At 40.5% G+C, this 22895-nt stretch overlaps 1 protein-coding gene across 1 annotated transcript in view; it reads right to left on the reverse strand.

Annotated features, from left to right (window-relative positions):
• Prkg2 (protein kinase cGMP-dependent 2) overlaps positions 1 to 22895 on the reverse strand; it is an 89904-nt gene that overhangs the window by 60064 nt on the left and 6945 nt on the right. Inside the window, exons 2-3 of the mRNA XM_051170814.1 lie at positions 3662 to 3828; positions 853 to 966 (exon numbers count right to left, since the gene is read on the reverse strand). Coding sequence (XP_051026771.1) covers positions 853 to 966; positions 3662 to 3828 — 281 coding nt within the window. The remainder of the gene's footprint in view (positions 1 to 852; positions 967 to 3661; positions 3829 to 22895) is intronic.

The raw sequence follows: 22895 nt of genomic DNA on the forward strand, positions 1-22895 counted from the left end.
GGAGAGATGGCTCAGTGGTTCCAAACACCGTTGCTCTTGCAGAGGACCCAGGTTTGACCTCCCAGTACCTACACGGTAGCTCAGGTAGCTCAAAACCATCTATACATGGTGTACATACATGCATGCAGGCGAGGCATTCATACACATAAAACAAAAATAAATAAGCCTAAAATGTTTAAAATTAAAAATTAAAGTTTTTTACACCAAATAAAAAGAATAATAGCCTGAATCTAAATTTCACCCTACTTCAAAAGTCTTGTTTAAAAACACATCCCCACCCAGCCTGATGGTTCTTCAAGTCTGAACGCAAACCTTACAATCTGCATTTCCATTCAATGCCTCATGAGTCTTAATCCATAGCACCCTATGTAAGCCCATTCCTTTTTTTTTTAATTTATTCTTGTTACATCTCAATGGTTATCCCATCCCTTGACGATGGAGAGTGGGGTATGACTTTCATGCGTACTCTGGTGCCTCATATTTGACCATATCCCCTGGAGGGCGAGACCTGGCGGCACTCAGAGGAAGGATAACAGGCTACCAAGAAGAGACCTGATACCCTATGAGGATATAAAGGGGGATGAAGTCTCCCTCAGGTAACCCCATTCCTAATGCCAAGAAATAGCATTATTTAAGTACTTCTGAAGATAATCCAAGACCATGATGGGCAGTGGGGGAGGGGGGCTTGAACTTGAGTCATTTATATCAAAGCTCCCGCATAGATCTTTTTATTGCAATTATATTTCTATCAAGAGCCTTTGGAGCCAAATGAGGGACAACATGCCCCCAAGCTTGCCTTAAGAGACACTTTGGATGCAGTGGTGGTTCTGAGAGCAGCTTGTCTCCTCTTACCTTTCACAGAAGCAGTCCGTGTACAGTTGTACAAAATCGCCAGTTCCCCAAATGTGGTCCACATCGGGATGGACGACAGCAATTTCTCTCCTTGGAACACCTCTAATCTACCCTCTGTCAAGTAGAATTTAAGAAAAACATAAATAATCAAAATATACCTGGGCTGCATAAAAGAAAAACCAGAAGGCATACAAAGCATGCAGTTAAGACACTTACGAACCCAATTATAGCAGAATGGTTAAAAATCAGGTCTGAAATCAGATCTGCCAAGAACTTACATTGAACATCCATCATGGGAGAGGATAGTGTATTTCATAAATTTATCGTGAGAATTAAATAAGTTAATGCAGGTATGGAACTTAGAACAGTATTTAGGACAGGCTAAATGTTCTGTAAACACTAACAATATTCATTTAGCCCCATGAAAAATGGAGTGCCTAAAACCATTTCTACCTTACTAGGAGCCCAACAATCGGAGTATCTTGAAAACATCGCACAGCTGGTGCAATGAGAGACAGAGAGACAGAGACAGAGAGAGAGAGAGAGAGAGAGAGAGAGAGAGAGAGAGAGAGAGAGAGAGAGAGAGAGAGAGAAGATTCCCCAGAGCCACGATGCCCTGGCTGTTGGGCCAAGCTACCTAGTTCTTCATCTGGATTGGATTAGCTATTGGTTGTGTGACCTTGGCTATGTCACTTCTCGGCCCTCAACTGCCGAACTGTTTCTGGTGCATTGTCTGTTCAGCCAAAAAGCTGGGGCAGAGAAGGCAGTGTGCTGTGTGCAAACTGCCTACAGTTGTTTTGCCCAGTACACCTTCTTTTCTTTCCTCTTTAGGGAATTTTTATCTAAAAAACTTAATTTTTTAAAAGGAAGAAAACAATGCCAGCCTTTTTTTTCCTGCTCTCAAATAGCGCAGGTCACTGCGTCATCCACTCAACTCAACAAACCCGATATATGAACCGACATTGCTCCAGGAGACATTACAGGTGGCAGGCAAGAGAAGCCAAGGTATTTACTGGAATAGAACTATAGTCTAGCAAGAAGAAAAAAAATATTTTCTTTTGTTTCTAAATTCCACAGATTAGACATGCAGTTTAATAATTTCTTATTACAGCCAATTCTAACTCCATCATCACCACTTAGTGGTGCTATCCAGTTGATTCCCTGGACATTAATACATGTTGAGGTTCTTTTCTTAATTAGTTATGGCTCGTGAGATTTGAGTAATACTGAAGAATTATATGGAATATCAAGAGTTTAAGCTAACGAGGCTGTACTGTTTGCTATTCGTGCTATATCTTATAAAGGAGAGAATTTTAATTATCAATTTAATTCTCTCAGGCAAATAATTAAGCCAAGCAACTCAGTCCTTAGATGCCACCATAATTAATTCAAATAGGAAGCCATCCAATCTTCAATTTCACGTGCGCTGTATGCCTTGGTCTCAGTAGCTGTGGTATTGCTGACGCCTGGCTAAACTCTTCTCTCCACGTGTCTGTCACCAGAATCATGGCAAGGAACAAGATGCGGCTGGCATGCATTTCTTGTCCTCTCTTAGCAGGTTCCATAAATATTTGTTGACTTAATGACCTGTCTTCCCCTGTCAGAATGCTCCCATGATGAAATGGCCAAGAAAAAAAAAGTTGTATGAAGAAAATATTACTGTGGGTCATCTCTCCCTGTGAGAGTCGAAGGCTGGCTAAATTAAGATTGTCGCTCACTACAGGAATAGAGTTATTGCTCAGTAGTGACAGAATCATTTTGAGGTTGCCTTTAAAGATCATATGACAAATAATATACAAATAATTATAAATAAACGGATAGGCTTCTAGGGTCAAGCTACGAAGGAACCACCCTTGGTTGCATTGTGAACAGGAAAATGTGAGTGCATTAACGTGCTTAGAAAGGCAACTTCTAAGGCCATAGGAAACAGGAAAAGCAATATTGCCTGGGTGTTGAGATTGATCGGGAACCATATTGCAAGGCAGAAGTTCGCTGCATCAATCAGGGCACCACACCACCAGGGTGAGGAAGTTTAATTTTCTTTCCTAAGAGTCATAAAGTTGAAGCCCAGGATTTTACATGGCACTCAATAACCTCAATCCCTCGCCTAGTAATTTCTTGCTTCTTTATATTTAAAAATTAGCAAATATTTGAAAATTTACCCTGGGCCTGTTACTATCTCTCAAGCATCTGTGTCCAAATGACAATAAAAACTGGAAACTAAATGGCTCTAAAACCACCAGTTTAGTAGGTGTGGCATTGATTTGATTTATTTCTTAGAAAGAAACCTAAATTATCCTTTGGAATCATTGGTTTACAATCCAAATGACTTCCAAAACTACAAAAATAAATTCTCCTTGGTACCCCTGTCAAAAGTGTCCATGTCAGCAACTACACCTGAACTAAATCTTTTCAGTGAGCAGCATTGTGACTCAGCGTGTGGAGCTTGGAGTGGGATTTCCTCTCTGGACTTTACACTGACCACTTAGGAGCAGTGAGGCTTCGAGTGTGTGATTTAACCTCTGGGGGGACATTGTGAGAACTGGGATTGCTGTTATCGGATAGGTGAAAGATGAAATGAGATCTCTACCAAGTGCTCAGTGGGATATGAGATATACACATAACACCTTCCGTAAACACTGGCCACTGCCATAATCATAGCAACCAATGTCCCCGTCTTGCAAAGTCAATCTGTTTATTTTCTACAAATAGAACAAGCTAATTTTGCTTTCAAAATGTTTGCAGAACAGCCAAAATACACAAAACACACATTTCATACGCCAACTCAAAAAGTATCTGTTTAACTCACCAGCCAGCACGAAGATATGGTTTCCTGGTTCCCCTTGCTTGATGACGTAACTACCCTGCTGATAGCTTCTCCCATACATGCACTCCACCATGTCTTTGATCTGCTGGGGATCCAATCTCTTCAGAAACTGGTTCTTATTGAGGGCGTCGGTGATGAGCTTTTTCTCACTGTTGGGCAATAGCAGAAAATAAATGGTCATTACCACTAACAGAGAGCATGAATGATTCACCTCACTCTGAGTTTTGATATTATGATCTACATGTTCATAATGTTTTTTGCAAGGACTTATTTGTTTCCCAGTCTCCCCCAAAATTTCACTGATATAATTACCATATATTATGTGTCAAACCCATAAAAACATCTTTAAATTTTTTTCTGGTAGCTACATATCAGTTTAGTTATAATTTATAATCCCATCTCTCAATGGAAAATCCCCTGTGCTGTGTCATTGTTACATGGAAGCAGATCTGGAAAACAGGAAGAAGTTGTATTTGTGAGATTGCAAAGCACTATTCCTGCATCGATGCATGTGTGCATCCCTTTGGTGATGCACTTACGCACGCAGAGTGTCAGTGGTAGTGTTTTTTTACATTCCTTCAAGATACTTACTCCTATGTTTTATGAAGAAGCAGAACAAGAGGTAAGAAGCAATTCACCCCTCATAGGCTTTAAATCTGAGTCTGTGACTCTGCCACTTCTGCTACATCCATTTCTTCCCAAAGTCTCCTGAGAACAAAGGCTGGCTCCTTAGGTTTCATTGACATGGGCTGGGAGGCAAAAGTCAGGCTTTGCTTAAGGGTTTTTTCTCTCTCTAGGCATGCCTATACTGGAAAGAAACTTCATATTCAATTCTATAAACCTATTTACTGCTCAAATTAAAGTCTTACTTATTGACAATCCCAGAATCCTCTGCCTTCTCAGAAGCCACTCAAAATAGTCATTCAATTGCCATGTGTTTCAGATGTTCTAATTAACATACTCTGTCGTGAATGTTACAGTGCCTTGAGATGAAGGAAAAGCTGCTTCTTACACTGTCAGAACTTTTACATGATCCAGTTTCTGACAGTGTAACTTTTAATGGCCTCCCCACTGCCCTATCCCTGCATCATTCATTTACACGCCCTTTAACAACTGTCTTTTTTTTTTTTTTTTCTACTTGGAAATTAGTACCATTTTCCTATACAAGTGGTTCTCAAACACAAGCTAAGACTTCCTAAAATTAGTGACTTCCCTCATGACCTCATCCAATCCATGGGAAGGAAACAGAAGCTGTCTTAGGTAGGAAGCCCTTCCTCTTTAAAGTTTCTTTTCCATCTTCGGAGCCAGCCAAACCCAGTGGTCACCTTGAGAACTCTCTTCTCTTTCACCTAAACCACCACAGAATCTTATCAAGTCTAATTTAAATATAGAAATTGCATGCATTTATCACAGATAAAAAGCATCATGCAGCTAGAATAGAGTACACACCCAAGTGAACTCTCACCCAGATCTAAACTCTACACACTTCAGTGAACGTGTCTGCAGGTAGAGCAGCCGTTCTGAAGCCGCGAAGCCTCGCTTAGGGCTCCCTGCTTCAGCAGCAGCTACGTCTCTCTGCATGTACCCACCATGAAAAACCACATCAGTGCTGAAACCGGAGGAACAATTAGCTTTATAGCCTCTTCCGTGGCCTGTGTGGCCTTCATCTGCATTCAATTCTTCTAAGTGCTTCACTTTAGCCATACATATACTCACCCACATATAAACATGCGTACATTGTAGGTTAATCTGTATATGAGGGAGAATGCATAAGTCATTTTTCTTTTGGGGGATTGGATGGCCTGGCTTTGTGTTGTGCATCATGTCCTTCCACTTCCTACGGAGTTGGTGATTTCATCTTTCTTTAAAGCTGAAGAATATTCTAATATATGTAACTTATACATATCCCATATGTTAATATATAATATATGTAGCTAATTCTCATTGTCCGTTCATTTATTGGGAGGTATCTATATGTGCTGATTCTTTTTACAAAGAATCCCTGTTGTCCCTTTATTTTCACATCACCACGGTTTAAGAATGAGTTATATTTCTGCGCAAAGTTAACAGCCTCTTTTCTGAGAGCTCAGCTTCTTGAGACCTTTCCTTGTAGGTCATCCTGTACTACATTATGAAACCAGTCTTGCTAGGAAAAAAAAAATAACTGGATGTTTCATTTTGGTCCAAATTCTTCTTTATCCACTACCATAAAAAAATTCTTTCATCTGATATATAATAAGAGCATTTTTTTGTTAGGCGACCTGTTTGGCTCAAGTACTAGGCATGAACAATGGACATTTGATGCCTGTGTAGTACTCCCAGTATTGCTTCCTCAGTGCCAACACACCCCAACTCCCCAACATGTATGCTTAGAAACAACACTTACATGAAAAGTGTGGTAATTGTAAGCAAATTTGGATGTTCACAAACCATACCTTAAAAGTTCCCCCCCCAAAAAAAGTCTAGCAGTAAATAAATATGTTTAAACCAGTATTTCAAAAAAGTTTTAATTTATTTATCTGTATACTGACTTCTGTAAACATCCTATGGAAGCGCTGTAAAATATCCTCTGTCTATAGGGGAAAATCAGTTTTCTAAAACATACTATTCACCATTTCTTTTTACAACATAGGTCTTTTCTTGAACAAATCCTTCAATGAAATAAGCCAATATTATTGTAACATTATCTCCTATTTCTGTCAGCTTTATCTCGAAGAGAGGAACAGGTTTTCTCCTCCAGCTTGCCTTAGTGTCTTTTCACATCAAGCTATTTATATCTTATCCGTCAACCAAAGACCCGCAATGGCCCTGACTTCACGGGAAGCTTCTGTTCTACTCCCAGGATACTTGTATTCATGCCAATCACATTGGACAATTTTTTTTTCAGACACACAGGACACATATAGCAGCCATTGAGAATACAAACAGAATGGAGAGATGGATCATTTGGCAAACTGTTTGCCGTGTAAAACATAAGATCGTGAGTTCAAATCCTACCAACCATAGAAAAGCCAGGTAAGGTAGCATGTGTTCTTAGTCACTGTACTAGGGGTGGAGGTAGGCAGAACTCCAACTGTAGCTCATTGGTCAACCAGGCTAGATGAATTGATAAGCTTCAGGTTTAGAAGACATTCTATCCCCAAATTAAAAAAAAATATTAAAAGTGGAGAATAAACAGGTTAGGGAAGACACCTAACACTGACTTCTGATTTCCGCATGTATATAACTTGTATATGCACATACAAATACAAACACACATAGACATTGCACATGCTCACAGATATAAACATTTTGATTCAATGGTCAGCTATGACAGAATACCTAATTATCAGCACAACTATCTCTGGTGCCACAAAGCAAGAACAAAAGATGAGATAAACAGTAGATACTTGATAGACAGACAGACAGACAGACAGATGCAGCTGTTGAGAGTAGAGATGTGTTAGCATGAGGTATGCTGCACCATGAACTCCCACTGTCGTGTTTGATCTTACTGACTACCTAGAAGAAACAGCCAGCAGGACACAGACGGAAACTTCTTACAGACTGAACAAGACCAACTTTCCCTCCTTTAAGCTGTTTATCTCATGTCCTTTTGTCATAGACAGGGAAACTCAAAGTATTAGCATGTCTATTACTGTGACAAAACACCATGACCAAAGTTAACTTGAGGAGATAGGGGATTGTTTTTACCTACAGCCTGTAGTCTCCCATTCAAGGAAGTATTGGCAGGAACGCAAGGTGGGAACGTGGAGGCAGGAACTGAGGCACTGGCTATAAATAGTGCTGCTTATAGGCTTTTTCCTCATGCCTTGCTCAGCCTGCTTTCTCATACAAGCCAGGACTACCTGCCCAGCATGGCCCAGTTCAGAGTGAAAAGTGCCAATCACTAAGAAAACGCACCAAGCTTGCCCACAGACCAATCTGGTGGGAGCATTTTCTCAGTTGAGATTCCCTCCTCCCAATGGATGTAGCTCATGTCTAGCTGACATAAAAACAGCCAGCCCAACAGTCATATTCGATACTGTCATTAAATCAATTAAGGGACATCAAGCCACCGAAAAGATGCATTATAAACTCCAGGCCAAATACAATTAAAATCATTTCTAGAGTATCAGACAGATAAAAGTGGATAGATAACAGTGCTGAGTTTAATTCCTGGAACCTAAGGTGGAAGCAGAGAACTGAGCCCTGAAAATTGTCTCCTGACTTTCATACCCATGCTACAGCGTGAAGCCACATTCACATACATCCTATAAACACACACACACACACACACACACACACACACGAGAGAGAGAGAGAGAGAGAGAGAGAGATGCAATAATAGTAATCATTAATAATAACAAATTATAAATTAAAACCATATCTAGGCCTACCATAGTTGAATTGCTGAAAACAAAACACAAACAGAAGAGCGAAAAGAAGCAGCAAAACATAAGAGTCACATGACCTTCTAATGGCCAGCAACAGGACTAATTTACTGACTTTCCCACGAACTCTGGTGCCCCACATTTGACCACGTCCCCTGGATGGGGAGGCCTGGTGGCACTCAGAGGAAGGATAGCAGGCTACCAAGAAGAGACTTGATACTCTATGAGCATATACAGGGGGAGGAGATCCCCCTCAGTCCCAGTCATAGGGGAGGGGAGTAAGGGGAAAATGGGAGGGAGGGAGGAATGGGAGGATACAAGGGATGGGATAACAATTGAGATGTAATATTAATGAATTAATAAAATATATTAAAAATACTTCCAAAACCTGAAAAAGAGAGACAGATAATAGAAGCCAGAGAACAATAGAAAACTTCTGAAGTACTCCACAAAGCCCATTTCCATATCTTTACCCTGAAAAGAGCCTTCAAAGGTAAAAGCAAAAGAACACAGTTTCCGAATATTTTTCCATTGGCAACAGACTTATAATAGTGGATAGCTCCATACACAACGATGTGATCCCAGAAGGGAACCAGCGGATGTTACAGAGAGGAAAGAGCTGCAGAGGAAGTAAATGTGTGGGCGACTGAAGGAAAGTTGGCTTTATAAGAGAGTGAAACTTTGTGGAGCACAAAAATACATAATAAATATAAATATATGTGAAACAGGTAAGACATGAAGGAGACAAACAGAGAATAAGTGGAGTTAGCACAATAATAGGTCCAGAAATTCAGAAAAGTCTAATGTGAAACATTAATAAATTATCGAGGCATGCTTTAATGTAGAGTATGCCCTACAAGATTAAGCAGAATATGTTCAAATAAAATGCTAAAAAATAATGCAATAAAATATATAGTTAATTGATGCAAGAAAATGACAAGATGGGATCTCAAGTTAACAAACAGTAAGTTTTAGGTTTAAACCAATTATCATGTCTTTGCATTAAGTACTGGTGTAGCAAATATTTCAGCGAGAAACAGGATTGTCAAACAGGATAGCAAAACAAAAACATCAGGCACGCTATGCATAAAACACATTCTTAAAGATGGTGGAATAGGAAATGGACAAATACATGATATGTCAGTACTAGTTAAGGAGAACTAGTGGTTTCCTGATGAGAGCATCAGGAATCAATCAATATGCTAAGTCAGCACCCAGGAAGCTGTATCAAAGTGTATAAAATGACAACAGAATTCAAAACAGAAGTTGACAAAACTTCTACAATAGTATCTGGATATTTTAATATATCTCTCTAAATAACAGAGCAAGTAGACTCAGCAGTTAGAAGCCATATCTAAACCATGGCTTATTAAAGTTTGCTTAAGCTCCAGATTCAGTGGATATTGTAACAGTCTGCATTCAAATGCACACCCTTTTAAGTGTACCCAAACGGTCATGAAAGTTGATCACATGTTAAGCCATGGAAAACCACACAGCGTCAAGACATTTCAAGTGACTGAAGTAACAGAGTATCTTCTTCCAATCCTGTAGAGTTCATAGAGGTTGAAAACCACAAAGTCACAAAATCCTCACATGTGTGAGACTTGAGCACATGCCACTGATACGATGCTAGGCCATAAGGAATCTAGTTAAAATGAGGCTTAGATAGAAATGTTTAGGTTTAGGTAGGTATGAAATAGAAAAGAATAGAAATTATAAATGAATGGTCTCTGCTTCAAAAAGCTAAAAGAAGACCATGTAATTACCAGCCTACAATGCCAGTATTTGGGAGGCTGAGACAGGAGGAAGTTCATTCAAAGCAAGCCAGTATTACAAAGTGAGAACCCTAAAGCTTGCACACACAACATCAATAAAAGGGAGGAAGAGGAGGAAAGAAGAGCAAATTGAAAGAGACGGGGAAGGTGAGGAAGAGGAAGGGAAAGGGAGGAAAAGATAAAGGAATAGCCAGTGAAATTCAACAAGGTCCTTACGAAAGAGAAATAAAAAGGACATCAAAGATGTAGACGTGGAAAACAAAAAGTAAACCATCGCCCTTTCCAAAGGACATAGTTGCGGTTGTGAAAAACTCAAAAGAAAGTGAAGAAAACCCCTCAAAATTGCCGAAACTTTTCAACAGTCTCAATCTTCATACAAACCCATGGTACAAACTCAATTATATTTCTATATTCCATGAGTATTCAAACAAAAGTAAAAATTTTATAGGGCATCAGTGAAAACAGAACTTAAATCACCAGCTAGTAGGATTATGTCTAACAAAAAAAGACAACAGAAATGTCTACAGATTATTAGGGAAAGTAAAATCCAGCAGCTATTCCCTGGAATACCCCCCCAGCCAAACCTTCCTGAGAGCAAGTGGACCAGAGAAGCAGCTAGGCAAGGTTCAGATCTTCGCTTCATATCCAATCTCCGTCTCTTGTCCATCTCTGTAGCAGACCACCTGTAGCGACCTTTCCTCACGCTCTGCCCAAATTCCCAGAGGACTGGACAAATTCTGGTGGAATATCCTACTCTCCTCCCTCCTATGGGAACTCCTCAGACTCTCCCACCCAGTCTGCACTACTGAGTATCAAATCCTAATACCTAGAAACACATTTTTCCCAGAACACCCAGTGGCCACACCTATCAGAATCCCAGAAGAATTTCCGTACCAGGTAACACACAGCCAACACACTCTCCTAAGAATCAAAGAGGACAACAAACCAAGGAACAAAACGCCCACTCAAGACAAGACCAGATATCAGCACCTGGAATTATAGTCATCTCAAGATGCCTAGATGTCATTATAAAAACACAATCAATAACATTCAGGACATGTCTCCACTTTAAAATATGATAGAGGTCCTTAAGGGTGAAATGAATAAGTCCTTGAAAGAAATCTATGAATAATACAGTTTAAGACATGAAAGTGGAAATAGAGTCAATAAAAGAAACACAAACTAAGGGAAATCTAAACATGAAAACTTTAGGGACTTGAACAGGAATCTCAGAAGTGTCACCAACAGAATATAAGAGATGGAAGAAAGATTCTCAGGCAATGAAGACACAATAGAAAAAAAAATACTTCAGTCAAAGAAAATGTTAAATCTAAAATAAATAAATATCCTGACAATAACATCCAGGAAATTTTGGACACAATAGAAAGAACAACTCTAAGTATAATAAGAATAGAGGAAGGAGAAGAAACCCAGGTCAGATGCACAGAAGATATTTTCAACAAAATCATAGAAGAAACTTTCCCTAACCTAAATAAGGAGGTGCCTATCAAGACACAAGAAGTACATACAACACCAAATATACTGTACCAAAAAGAAATTCCCTTGGCACATAGTAATCCAGACACTACATATGCAGAACAAAGGAAGAAATTGGAGAAGATATCAGAAAGATGGAAAGATTTCCCATGTTCATGGATCAGTAGGATCAAGATAGTAAATATGATCATCCTACCAAAAGCAATGTGCAAATTTAGCACAACCTCCATCAAAATCTCAACACAATTCTTCGGCTTCTTAAGAAGACAACTTTTAGCTTCCCAAAATAGAAACACAAAAATCCCACAATACCCAAGTAAATCCCAAATAATAAAGGAGCTGCTGGAATTATCACCATCCCTGATCTCAAGCTGTACTACAGAGCTACAGTAACCAAAGAGAGCATGGTATTGATGCAAAGACAGATGTCTTGATAAATGGAATCAAATTAAAGATCCAGACATGGGTCCACACACCTATGGGCACCTGATACTTTAAGATAAGCTCTTCAACAAATGGTGTAGGTAAAACTGAATGGTTGCAAATAGAACAATCTAGATAGATCCATACTTAATTCCTTGGACAAAACTCAGCTCCCTACAGATCAAAGATTTTGACATAAAACCCGATACACTGAACCAGATAGAAGAGAAAGCGGTTGATAGTCTCGAACTCATTGGCACAGGGAAAGACTTCCGGAGTAGAACACTGACAGCACAGGCACTAAGATCAACAATTAATAAATGTGACCTCATGAAACTGAAAAGCTTCTGCATAGCAAAGAACACTGTCATTTAGACAAAGCAGCAGCCCACAGAATGGGGAAAGATTTTAACCGGCTACACACGCAATAAAAGGCTAATACAGAAAATATATAAAGAACAACAACAACAAAAAAAAAAAAAAAACCCGGACATCAAGAAAACAAATAACTCAATTAAAATATGAGTAGAAATATAATAAGAGAATTCTCAAAAGAGGATATTCAAGTGTCTGAGAAACGCTTACATGGTCCTTAACCACCAGGGAAATGCAAATCAAAATGACTCTGAGATTCCATCTTACACCCTTCAGAATAGCTAAGACCAACAAAACAAATAACAGTTTGTGTTGGCAAGGATGTGAGGAGCATTCAACCATTGCTGGTGGGAGTACAAGCTTGTACAGACAGTATGGACATCAGCATGATGTTCCTCAGAACGATGGGAATCAATCTACCACAAGATCCAGCTATACCACTCCTGGGGCATAAACCCAAAGGATGTTTCATCCTACCACGAGGACACTGCTCAACCACGTTCACCGATGCTCTGTTCATAATAGCTGGAAGCTGGAAACAACATAGATGTCCCTCAGCAGAGGAACGTGGAAATGTGGAACAAAGAAAATGTGGTACATTTACACAATTGAGTACTATTCAGTCTTTTAAAATATAACATCACAAAATTTGCCAACAAATGGATGGAACTAGGAAAAAAAATCATCCTGAGTGAGGTAACCCAGACACAGAAAGACAAAATGGTATGTATTTGCTTATATGTGGATATTAGCTGTTAAGTCAGTGATAACCAAGCTGCAATACACAGGACCATAGTGGGTTGGTATAGAGTAAGGAAGTAGAAGCGGAGAGGACAGATAGATCTCCATGGGAAAGAGAAATGGAATAGAGATAGTTGTGGGTGGACTGCAGTGGGGAGGGCTGGAATGAGAAAATTGGGTGGAGATGGGGAGGAGAGAGGACAGAGGAGGGAATGCGAGGAGAAGAGGCAGCTAAAATTTAGGGCCATTTGAGGGGAAGTTTGGGAACCTAATACAGTAGATGATTCCTCTACTTCCTCTAAGAAGTTTGGTGCTTGAAAGTTAAGGAAGCAAATAAAGACATGATTAGAAAACTAGAGAAAAGAATGTGCCCGTTGACTTGAGGGCTGCCTCACAGGCCCTGGCAGTGGAGGATGCAGTATTTGCCATGGTCTAGAGAAGTACTGACTCTGATGTATGTTTTCAAAGGTTTCACAACATGCATGAACACAAAGTCTGCTATACTTTTCTCTCACATCCCAATAAGCTCCAGAGAAAATGTTGTTCTTTCCAAGAGAGGGGTGGAAGAAGAAGGAAAGACAAAATATAAAAAGATAGAAGAACATATTAGAGTAATTGACTTAGAAGTTGAATTTTTAAATGTTATTGAGTGTGTTTGTGTATATAGTATGTAAGTGTAAATGCATGTATGCCCTCCCCTCCCCTCTCTCATCCCCCCCCCCCCGTATCACCAATGTGGATCCGAGGACAACTCTGTATAATTGTCTCTCCCCTTCAGTTCAAGGGGTCAAATGCAATTCATCAGGCATTAGAGCAAGTGCCTTGACTCCCCAATCCATCTCGCTGGCCCACTAAAATGAAAAATTTTGATGATGTCAAGTATATTCTAATTGATAGAATTCAAATCAAACTTTTTTAATTTTTGAAAACTGAGATGCTAACTGTAAAATTCCTAGTTATAAAAGGCTAAACAATAGCCTCAGAAAATTGAAGAAAAATGAAAAATTATGTTAAATTTACTATAAATCAAAACAACTAACATGTTAGTGTTATGAGAATGGACAAAAAAGACCCTTGGTATAAAATTCAAAGTCCAGAAATCAGCCTCAATGTATGGAAATACCTGAGGGAGGGTAAAACCTGGAATTCATGCTATGATGGGCAAATCAGGTTCTAATGGAAAATAAATTGCAAAATGCTCATCAGCTTTAACTAGGAAAGAAAAGTACACAATGCAGTGGGACATTACAACATATTCAGAACAAGTAAGATGAAGGTTGCTGATGTTACCAAACACTGCAGAAAATGTGAAGAAAGGTAACACACTTACATTGCTAGTGGGAGTATTAATTTGTTCAGCCGCTTTGGAAACCTGGCAGTCTATGCTAAATTTTAATTTAGAAGAATCATACTGCCAAGCTATGCATTTCTCAGTTCCTATCAACCAGATGTCATGCATTCATGCACCAAAAGTCATGGCAGGAGCATTTGTATGCATTAAACACCCAAAGCCACCCAGTGTCCAGTATAGAGTTGGTCAGTTTTGTAAAGTCATGCAATAAACTCTACATAGCAACGATAATTCCTAAATCACTACTGTATATAACATAAATGATTTTTGCATATAAAGAAAAAGTTCAAAGCCTATAAAGTTGTGCTTTATAGCTCCATTAAAGTAAGTTATTAAAACATGTAAAAATAATTTATGCTAATAGCAGTACAGAGAGTAACTATGAAGTGGACAACGGACAAAATCTGGGAGTGCACAAGGAGTTCTATTCTCAAGTAATGGTTGATGGGTACATGGATGTATTCACTTTATTATTTGTGTGTTTCGGTAGAAAATCAGTCTGTGTTCATTGTGATAGTGTACACATGTAGTGGTCAAATTTTGAGTGTTGGAGTGTTCTTCTCCACATGTTTTTTTGAGACAGAGTCTCTTACTAAACCTAGAGCTTGCTAGTTAGCTAAATTGGCTGGCAGGGAAGATCTGGGGGAAGGGGCATGCTCCTGTCACCACCTCCCAGTGTTGGGGTTACAGTGCACATTTCCCCACTGGCTGTTACGTGCATACTAGGCATCGAACTCAGGTTTTCATGGTTGCCTGGCAAGTATGTTAGCCACTGAACCATCTCCCTGGAACCACTACTGTTCCCACAGTATTTTAAAATGTGTGTGGCTCAGGAACTAGAAAACGCTAACCTCACATCTCTACTCTGCCATTTCCGGGCTTCACAGCCTTGGACCAGTTACTTAACCTTCTGAACTGTGGGTTCCTCGGCAGCTCTGATTCAGGCATGGCACCCATATCTGCTCCATAGGAATAGTCTGCACATTAATTCTGAGAGCATGCCAGCAAATCCTTGGTGCATGTCAACATCAGCAGTTGGCAACTCGAGTAATTATAGCATGCTTTTCTGGAGACTAATGGAAAACAAAGGTTCTGGAAACCACAGAACAACAAAAGCATTTCCAAGATGCTCTGCTCCGTTCAAAGTTCCTCCAGCGGGCAGGATCTCAAACTCATATCCATCTGAGGCGACATCACAACTTTTCATAATTCTTTTGTAGCACCAATTTATATAACATTCTTCAAAGCCATAAATTTCCATCTTCTAAGTTAGCTCTGGAAATTCCATTTGTTCACCCACATTTCTCACTGCTGGAATCTCAGTCCACCTTCTGTGTTCTGGATTTTAGAGAGCTCTGTGCTCATGTTTGGTCAGACCCCCTCGACACCATGTTATCTAATGAGCTTTTTCACTAAAGGCTGGGCCAGTAGCCCTTGTCTGCTTTCTTTCCACCAAGGCTCTTATAAGCACCTTGCTGTATCCACATCATATGTTGTATGGCGTTGCACTACACAGCTTGGCCATGCAATCAAATAAGAAGCACACATAAGACACAAGATCTTGCACTGGGATGCCAGAGTTTATTCCAAGGCCTCTCATTTATTAACTCTGGAACCTTGGCATGTCACCTAACCTCTTGGTTTCTCTAAGCTGTAAAACAACAATAAACACAGTCCACAGGCCATAAAATTTCTATGAGAATTAAATTCGTTAACAGCATAAGGTACTTAGAACACAGTGCCTGGGACATAAAATTACTGCAGTGAGTGAACCAGCTAGTCACTGCCAATTTAAAAACAGAGGACTGGAAAACTCTCTGTTCTTTACATAAGTTCTGCCTATATTATCCAGGGAGATTAAAACTCCTAATGGTTTAACCCCTCTGCTTGTCCAGTCTCCTCGCATTTCAGGGTATCCGCACTCACTGAACTATTGGTTATCCCCAAATGTGCCAGCCCACTTTAGATCTATAAGTCTATGTCTCCCTTAGAACCCAACATGGGCTCTTCTCTTAAGACCAGGTGTGGAGGCACACACCTTTAATTCCAGCAATCTGGAGGTAGAAACAGAAGACTGCTGAGTTCAAGGCCAGCCTGGTCCATATTGTGAGTTCCAGGCCTGCAAGGGCTATATAGTGAGGACTTATTTTAAAATAAACAAACAAACAAAATATCTCACCAGGTTAAAAAAAAAAAAAAAGTTCTGGGGCTGGAGACATGGCTCAGAGGTTAGGAGCACTGTCTGCTCTTCCAGAGGTCCTGAGTTCAATTCCCAGCCCCACATGGTAGCTCACAATCCTCTAGAATGAGATCTTGTGCCCTCTCCTAGTGTGCAGGTGTACATTGTATACATAATAAATAAAAAAATCTTTTTTTTTAAGTTCCTTCTTCCCTTATACCTGTCTCTTACAGTATAATGTACACTACACATGATGGAAATAATTTTCATTTCCCTAAAGAGACTCAGATCATTAAGACTAAGGCTAGGCCTTCTTCCTCAACTTACTACTTAACCTCTCACGATGTACCTGGCTCATATTCGGAATTTAATGAAATTGAGAAAACAGGAAAACATTCAAGTTCCTTCTATGTGTTTGAATATTATTGACATAGAGGCAAGAGTGGGTGTAAATTATTTCAGTCACCTAAAAAACAGAACACACATCTTTCTGTTTCCTGGTTTTGTATCAAAACCCTAAATTTGGATAGATAAAACAACAAAAAGACATCAAGTATATAAGTGTGTTTATAAACCAACAAACCAGCCTGGGAAGGGGTGAGGTTATTCCAGCAGTAATCAAAAGGCAGGCTTGACTTTCTCCTGACCATGCTCTTACCTGCTGTGTCCCTGTAATCAAGCATGGCTCTAATTTAATCACGTTGCTGTTACTTCCTGCTCACAACAAATACTTCTCTGTCTCTTTCTTGGGCTTCTGCAGATGGGTCTTTCCCCATGAGTATCAAAGAACAGAGATTAATTATGAAATGTTGAAAATAACCAGAATTTACAAGAACGTTAGCTTGACACATTTGATGATACGCTCCAACTTGATGGTGGGGCACGGTAATTAGGTGTAAATGGTAAACAGCTCTAAGTATCTAATCAGCACTGATCTTAGACCACTCAGCTGATTATTTCTGGAAGTCACTGGGTTGGGGCAAATCCTTGGAACAAGGGTTCTCAGCACTAGCAGTGAGCTGTGCTCATAAGTCTGTAAGGCTGGACTCTCACCTCAAACCAATTTAATCAGGATCTCCAAGGGCTTGGCCCAGATACCTTTAAAATAATTCCCGAGGTGATTGCAGATACACTAAAGAATCATAGCTGAGGGCCTGTGAAATGACTCAGTGGTTTATAGATGCGGGTACGTATGGGTGCACAGACATTCACCCACGCTGAAAAAAAAAATAATAAATGTAAAATATTTTTTCTAAAGAACTATAGGTGTAAACAAGGAAGGGTTGTATGTCACTCTTCAGTCTGTAGTTCTGCAACACTCCGAAGAATGAGAACACAGAGAAAATGGCAAAAAGATGGCTAACAAATGCATGTAGTTGTCAAACAAGCAACCAACAAGCATTGAGTAATAAATGACTAATAAGCAATGTTGACACTAGCCCTTTGATAGAGCCTGGTCTCGTTCACAGTATAAACAAATGGATGCAGAACTGGAAACAGCCTTATTTCCTTCTCCCTCCTCCCAGACCCCATCTGGAACTTAAAACATGGCCTGGCATTTGGAAACACATTGTGAAACAGTCCTAGGACTCTGAATATGTTTTTATATTGTGATACGATATATGTTACGTAAAACGTGCCATTTCGCTACTTGAATGCACAGGCATCGAGTATATTCCCATTGTCTGCAACCATCACTCACTTACCTCCCCTGCGCCTGTTACACACTCAATCTCTCTGTCTTGCCCCTGGCCACAGCCACTCTACTTTATATCTCTAATTTTTGACTATAGATATCCCCATGTAAGTGGAACTATACAGTATTTGTCCTTTCTAAGTCTGATCTATTTCACTTAGTATAATGTTTTAAATGTTCACTTATGCTATAGCATGAGCTATAATATCTTGTTAAGGTTGAATAATATCCCCATATTGTGCACTCTACATATTGCATTCTGCTTCTGTATTCATCCACCGATAAACATTGGCTGGTGATGCCATGAACATAGATGCATGACTCTGAATTTCTTACATGTGCCCTACTTACACACACGGCCATTTTTAACCAGACAGCCTCGCTTTAAAGATGCAAAAGCGTTTGGCATGGATTCTACTTCACATCGTTATGAACATCTAGCCATACAGTAGAGTAAGATCCAAGGACCTGTTCCTCATCAACAAAACATACAGCAAAGGAGAAGGCTACCCCAGGGTTTTATAACCATCTAAGCCAACTGTAAAGCAACTCCTCAACTGCCAGGAAGAAGTGCCCTGTGCATAAACCCAAAAGATGCTCCACCACACAACAAGGACATCTCCTCAACTATGTTCATAACAGCCTTATTCGTAATAGCCAGAATCTGGAAACAACCTAGATGTCCCTCAACCAAAGAATGGATAAAGAAACTCTGGCACATTTATGCAATGGAATGCTACTAAGCTATTAAAAATAAGGAAATCTTGAAATTTGCAGGCAAATGAATGGAATTAGAAATGATCATCCTGAGTGAGTTAACTAAGACCCAGAAAGACACACATGCTATATAATCATTTATATGTGGATATTAGCCCAACATAGATGTCCTCTGAGAAACTCCACCCAGAGGGGGGAATCCAGAGAGTTGCTGGGACTTGCTATAAACTCTGGGCAGAGCTCTGAGAGTGGTATGGAAGAATGGGGAGATGGAAGGACCCAGAGGGTTCAGGAGCCCCAAAAGGAGACCAAAGGCTGGTGGATATTGACCCAGGGAGGTCTGCACAAACTGTTGCACCAACCAAGGACAATGCATGCAGTAAACCTAGACCCCCTGTGCAGATCTAGCCAATGGACAGTTCATTCTCCACAATTGTGGAAGCGGGGAGGAGTATGGACTGCCTCTGACATAATCTCTGGTGCCTCCCCCGCATTTGATCACTTCCCCGTGGTGGAAAGGAGAAGCAAGTAGCCTATCAGATATCAAGCAGGCTATCTGGATGAGACCTGATAGGCTGTGGTCATATGGTAGGGGAGGAGGCCCTCCTCTGTCGGAGGTCTAGGGGAGGGGAGTAGGGTGGAAGAGGGAAGGAGGGTGAGAATTGGAAGATACAGGCAAGGGATAATAATTGGGATGTAATCTGAATAAATTATGATAAATTAATTTTTTAAGAAAAGGTATCCTGTGGTAAGGATGCCTGAGATGTCTAAGTTGCTGAGATCAGCCCTCAGGTAAAAACCAGCAAGAAATCAAGGGCCTCTGTCCTGTATCCACAATGCCCTTAATTCTACTAAGTTATATGAGCTTGGAAGAGAACCTTCCTCTAGAATGGCAGTTCTCAACTCTTGCATGGCAACCCCCACAGGGATTGCACATCAGATATATTTACATTACAATTCATAACAGTAGCAAAGTTACAGTTATGAAGTAGCAACGACAATAATTTTATGGCTGGGGATCACTGCACCATGAGGGACTGTATTAAAGGGTCAAAGCATTAGGAAGGTTGAGATCCACTCCTCAAGAAGGTACTGGAAAAAGCACAACTGTCAGACCCTTCACCGCAGCCTTAAGACCGACAAAATGAGCACCGAACTCCAACCAAAAACACTCCGAGGAGCAAATGTGTGTTGTTTTTATTATGTTTATCACTTGGATTTCTTTGAGTTCCTAGTCTCAAGAAATTTCAAGCAGTAACTTCTTCTGTTGTTTCCTTAGCTCCCCATGCCTTTTCTCATGCTGAGAGAGGGGGATGGGCACTCCACAGCATTCTTCCCTTCCTACCCTAGAACTGCTAGATAAATTAACCCCCAAATTGAGCTCCTGTGACAAAACATAACCCTAGGAGGCTTAAATAAACATACAGATCCCTGACCACTCATACTTTGATATAAATTATACATAAAGCATCCTTCTAGCTATTGCTGGTTCTAGATTTAAAGAAAAAAAAAAGACATCTGTCAGTTAAGACTGCCCTGAATGAGTTATAACTCTAAAAAAATACTTCAAAGACAGATTATTTAAAATGAGACTTTAAAGCAAGAGGTGTAGTCACGATGAGAAAGGTATCCTTTGAAAAAAAGGCACTTCCATAAAGTCTAGACACCTGAGAGGTTTGACCTTGCCTCAGTTCCTCTTGCCTCAGAACTGTATTGCTGTTTAAATCTTAAAAGTCAGACAGGGAGCAGTATTGGCTCACAGAGACTTCAGAGTTTGTGAGACCAGAGCCAGGGCAAGGCTTCCCTCTGACCAAAAGAGCAAGATGGGGCTCCTGCTTCCTCAACTGCACTGTTTCCACTCCTGTCTTCCATGGGTAGGTATTTATCCAGGAAACACACAGGACCCTACAAATTAAGGAGCCAGAAAGCAAAATAAAGTATGTGTCAAAAATGCTGGGATTAAGTTGTAGTTGTCTTAACATCCAGCTGAGGTGACACACACTTTAGAAACTGGAAGGTGCTGTGCAGGCTACTGAGAGAAAAAGAAGTCAAGAGTCTTACCCTGCTGTGAACCCTGCATGCTGCAGTAATGACCCGTGGTAACATATGTCCATGGGTGCAATAGTGGCATGAACGTTACAGAGGAAGCCAACTGCTCTCTGGTTAGATTCAAGGTGAACTCCACAGGAGGAAACACATTCAGGCCTAGCCAAGAAGCCACAGCTGGGGAGTTTACAAGCACCAGTCGTGAGTGCACTCTACTATTATAAATGTACACAGAGTCAAACTGCCTTCTTAGTGTGTACCTCACCCAACCCATGGATCAGTGCAAGTCTCAGACCTCACAAGAGAAATTTCTTTGTGCAGTGAGTGCGGTTAATGCAGAAGCTCACAACTGTTCGTGGGTCAGAAAATAAGGGAGATGCTCATTCATAATCTGGATTCCTGTAATACCTCATGCCCTGAAGGCTCAGGCAGTGTCTCAAAAGAGAGAAAGAGTGCAAGAGCTGGGGTGGGGGTGGGGTTGGGGAAGACCACAGCAAAAACATTGTCTTCTGGACATAGTGGGACCACAGCACTCTTAAACTCACCAAAGATATGGCTACCTGCCCACGCAAGATCTATCCAGCCAACATTTGTGCATGGAGTGGGAAGGGATTGGTGAGCCCCACCCTAGCTGCAGCTCCTCCAGTTACACACTGCAGTGCATGGCCCCATCTTCGTGAGTGGATGGACAGCACAGACCGGAGCCTATGAGAAAACACGAATTTGGGGGAAGTGTGGGTGTAAAGGTAAATCTAGAAGAGATGTAAGGGCAGATCTTGGAGGGAGGGAAGGGTAAATCTGGGTGACATGAATATGATCAAAATACACTGTATGACATTCTCAAAGAATAAATTATTTAAAAAATTTTTAATGAAACTGCAGGTGATAATTATGACCTAGGCAGCTTGTAAAGCACTCTGTGAGTTACAATGGCAACAGTGGCTTAACTAAATTAAAAGACTGAGCTTCATTGATTCAATATTAGGTAAATAGCCATTGACTTGATGACATTAATGTGTTATTGTGCAGGCCTACCCCTCTATAACCTGAAGCTATTGCTTAGGATCGATACAGTTTCTGTGTAGCATAAAAGTATCATATAGGTTCATCTAGGACTGTAGTCCATAGGATAATGTCCTCACAAGGCTTATATATGTGTACTTGAACTTCAGACTGTTCAAAAACAGTCAGGCTTTGAATCCTGGCTGCAAACATTTTCCTAAAACCTTAGGTGCTGGTAGCCTGGAAGTGGGGGTTGCAGTAAAAAGGAATAACGAGTAGAAATGAATAAAACAGGGAATTTGAGGGTTGAGGGAGGGGGGAGAGGGGCAGCTGGGTGTAAGTAGCTCAGAGCCCTTGTATTCCTAGAGAGAAGAAAATGAGGAGCCTGGAAGTGAGAGGCGCCAAATGCCAGTGCTTACAGAGACCATTAATTCACTTAACTGCATATCGATGACAAGGCAGCCGCACTTAATTCTAGACACTTCTAAAACTCCCCCATTTTCGCCTCCCTTTTTCTTTAAAACTTAATGATGCCCCTCACTGACCCCAGCCCCTTAAAATTACCCAAGCCTGGTTATACAACCCTAAGGGAAGCCATTGACGCCCTAGGCTGCATCCTGTCGAGAAGGCACATTGGGCATCAGGTCGACTCAAACTGCAAACCTACTTCAACAGTCTATCAACACTACAAGCTTTAGTCAAGTGATAAACTACCCTGAGCTTTAATTTTACCTTTGGCACAACAGAGAAGTCACACAAAGCTGATTGGTCAAGTCCAAAGTGTCCAAGAGATAACGCATGGAAAACAAGGAACAGCTAATATTTAAATGATAACTTTGTTTCCTCACCCTATCTCTTAGCATCTAGTTGGACCTGGGTATCTATGTGAGCATTATTGTTATAAACCATAACATTTGTTTCCAAACACACCGGTGCCTTCCAGTACACATGGCACTTGGCAATCATTACCCATAGCTTTTAGCCATCAGATCAAGCTGTTAAATTTCTGTTTCCCCGTGCCTTCATGGCTCTGAGTGCTTT

This window comes from Acomys russatus, chromosome 28 (assembly GCF_903995435.1).
Source record: "Acomys russatus chromosome 28, mAcoRus1.1, whole genome shotgun sequence".
Lineage (NCBI taxonomy): Eukaryota > Metazoa > Chordata > Mammalia > Rodentia > Muridae > Acomys > Acomys russatus.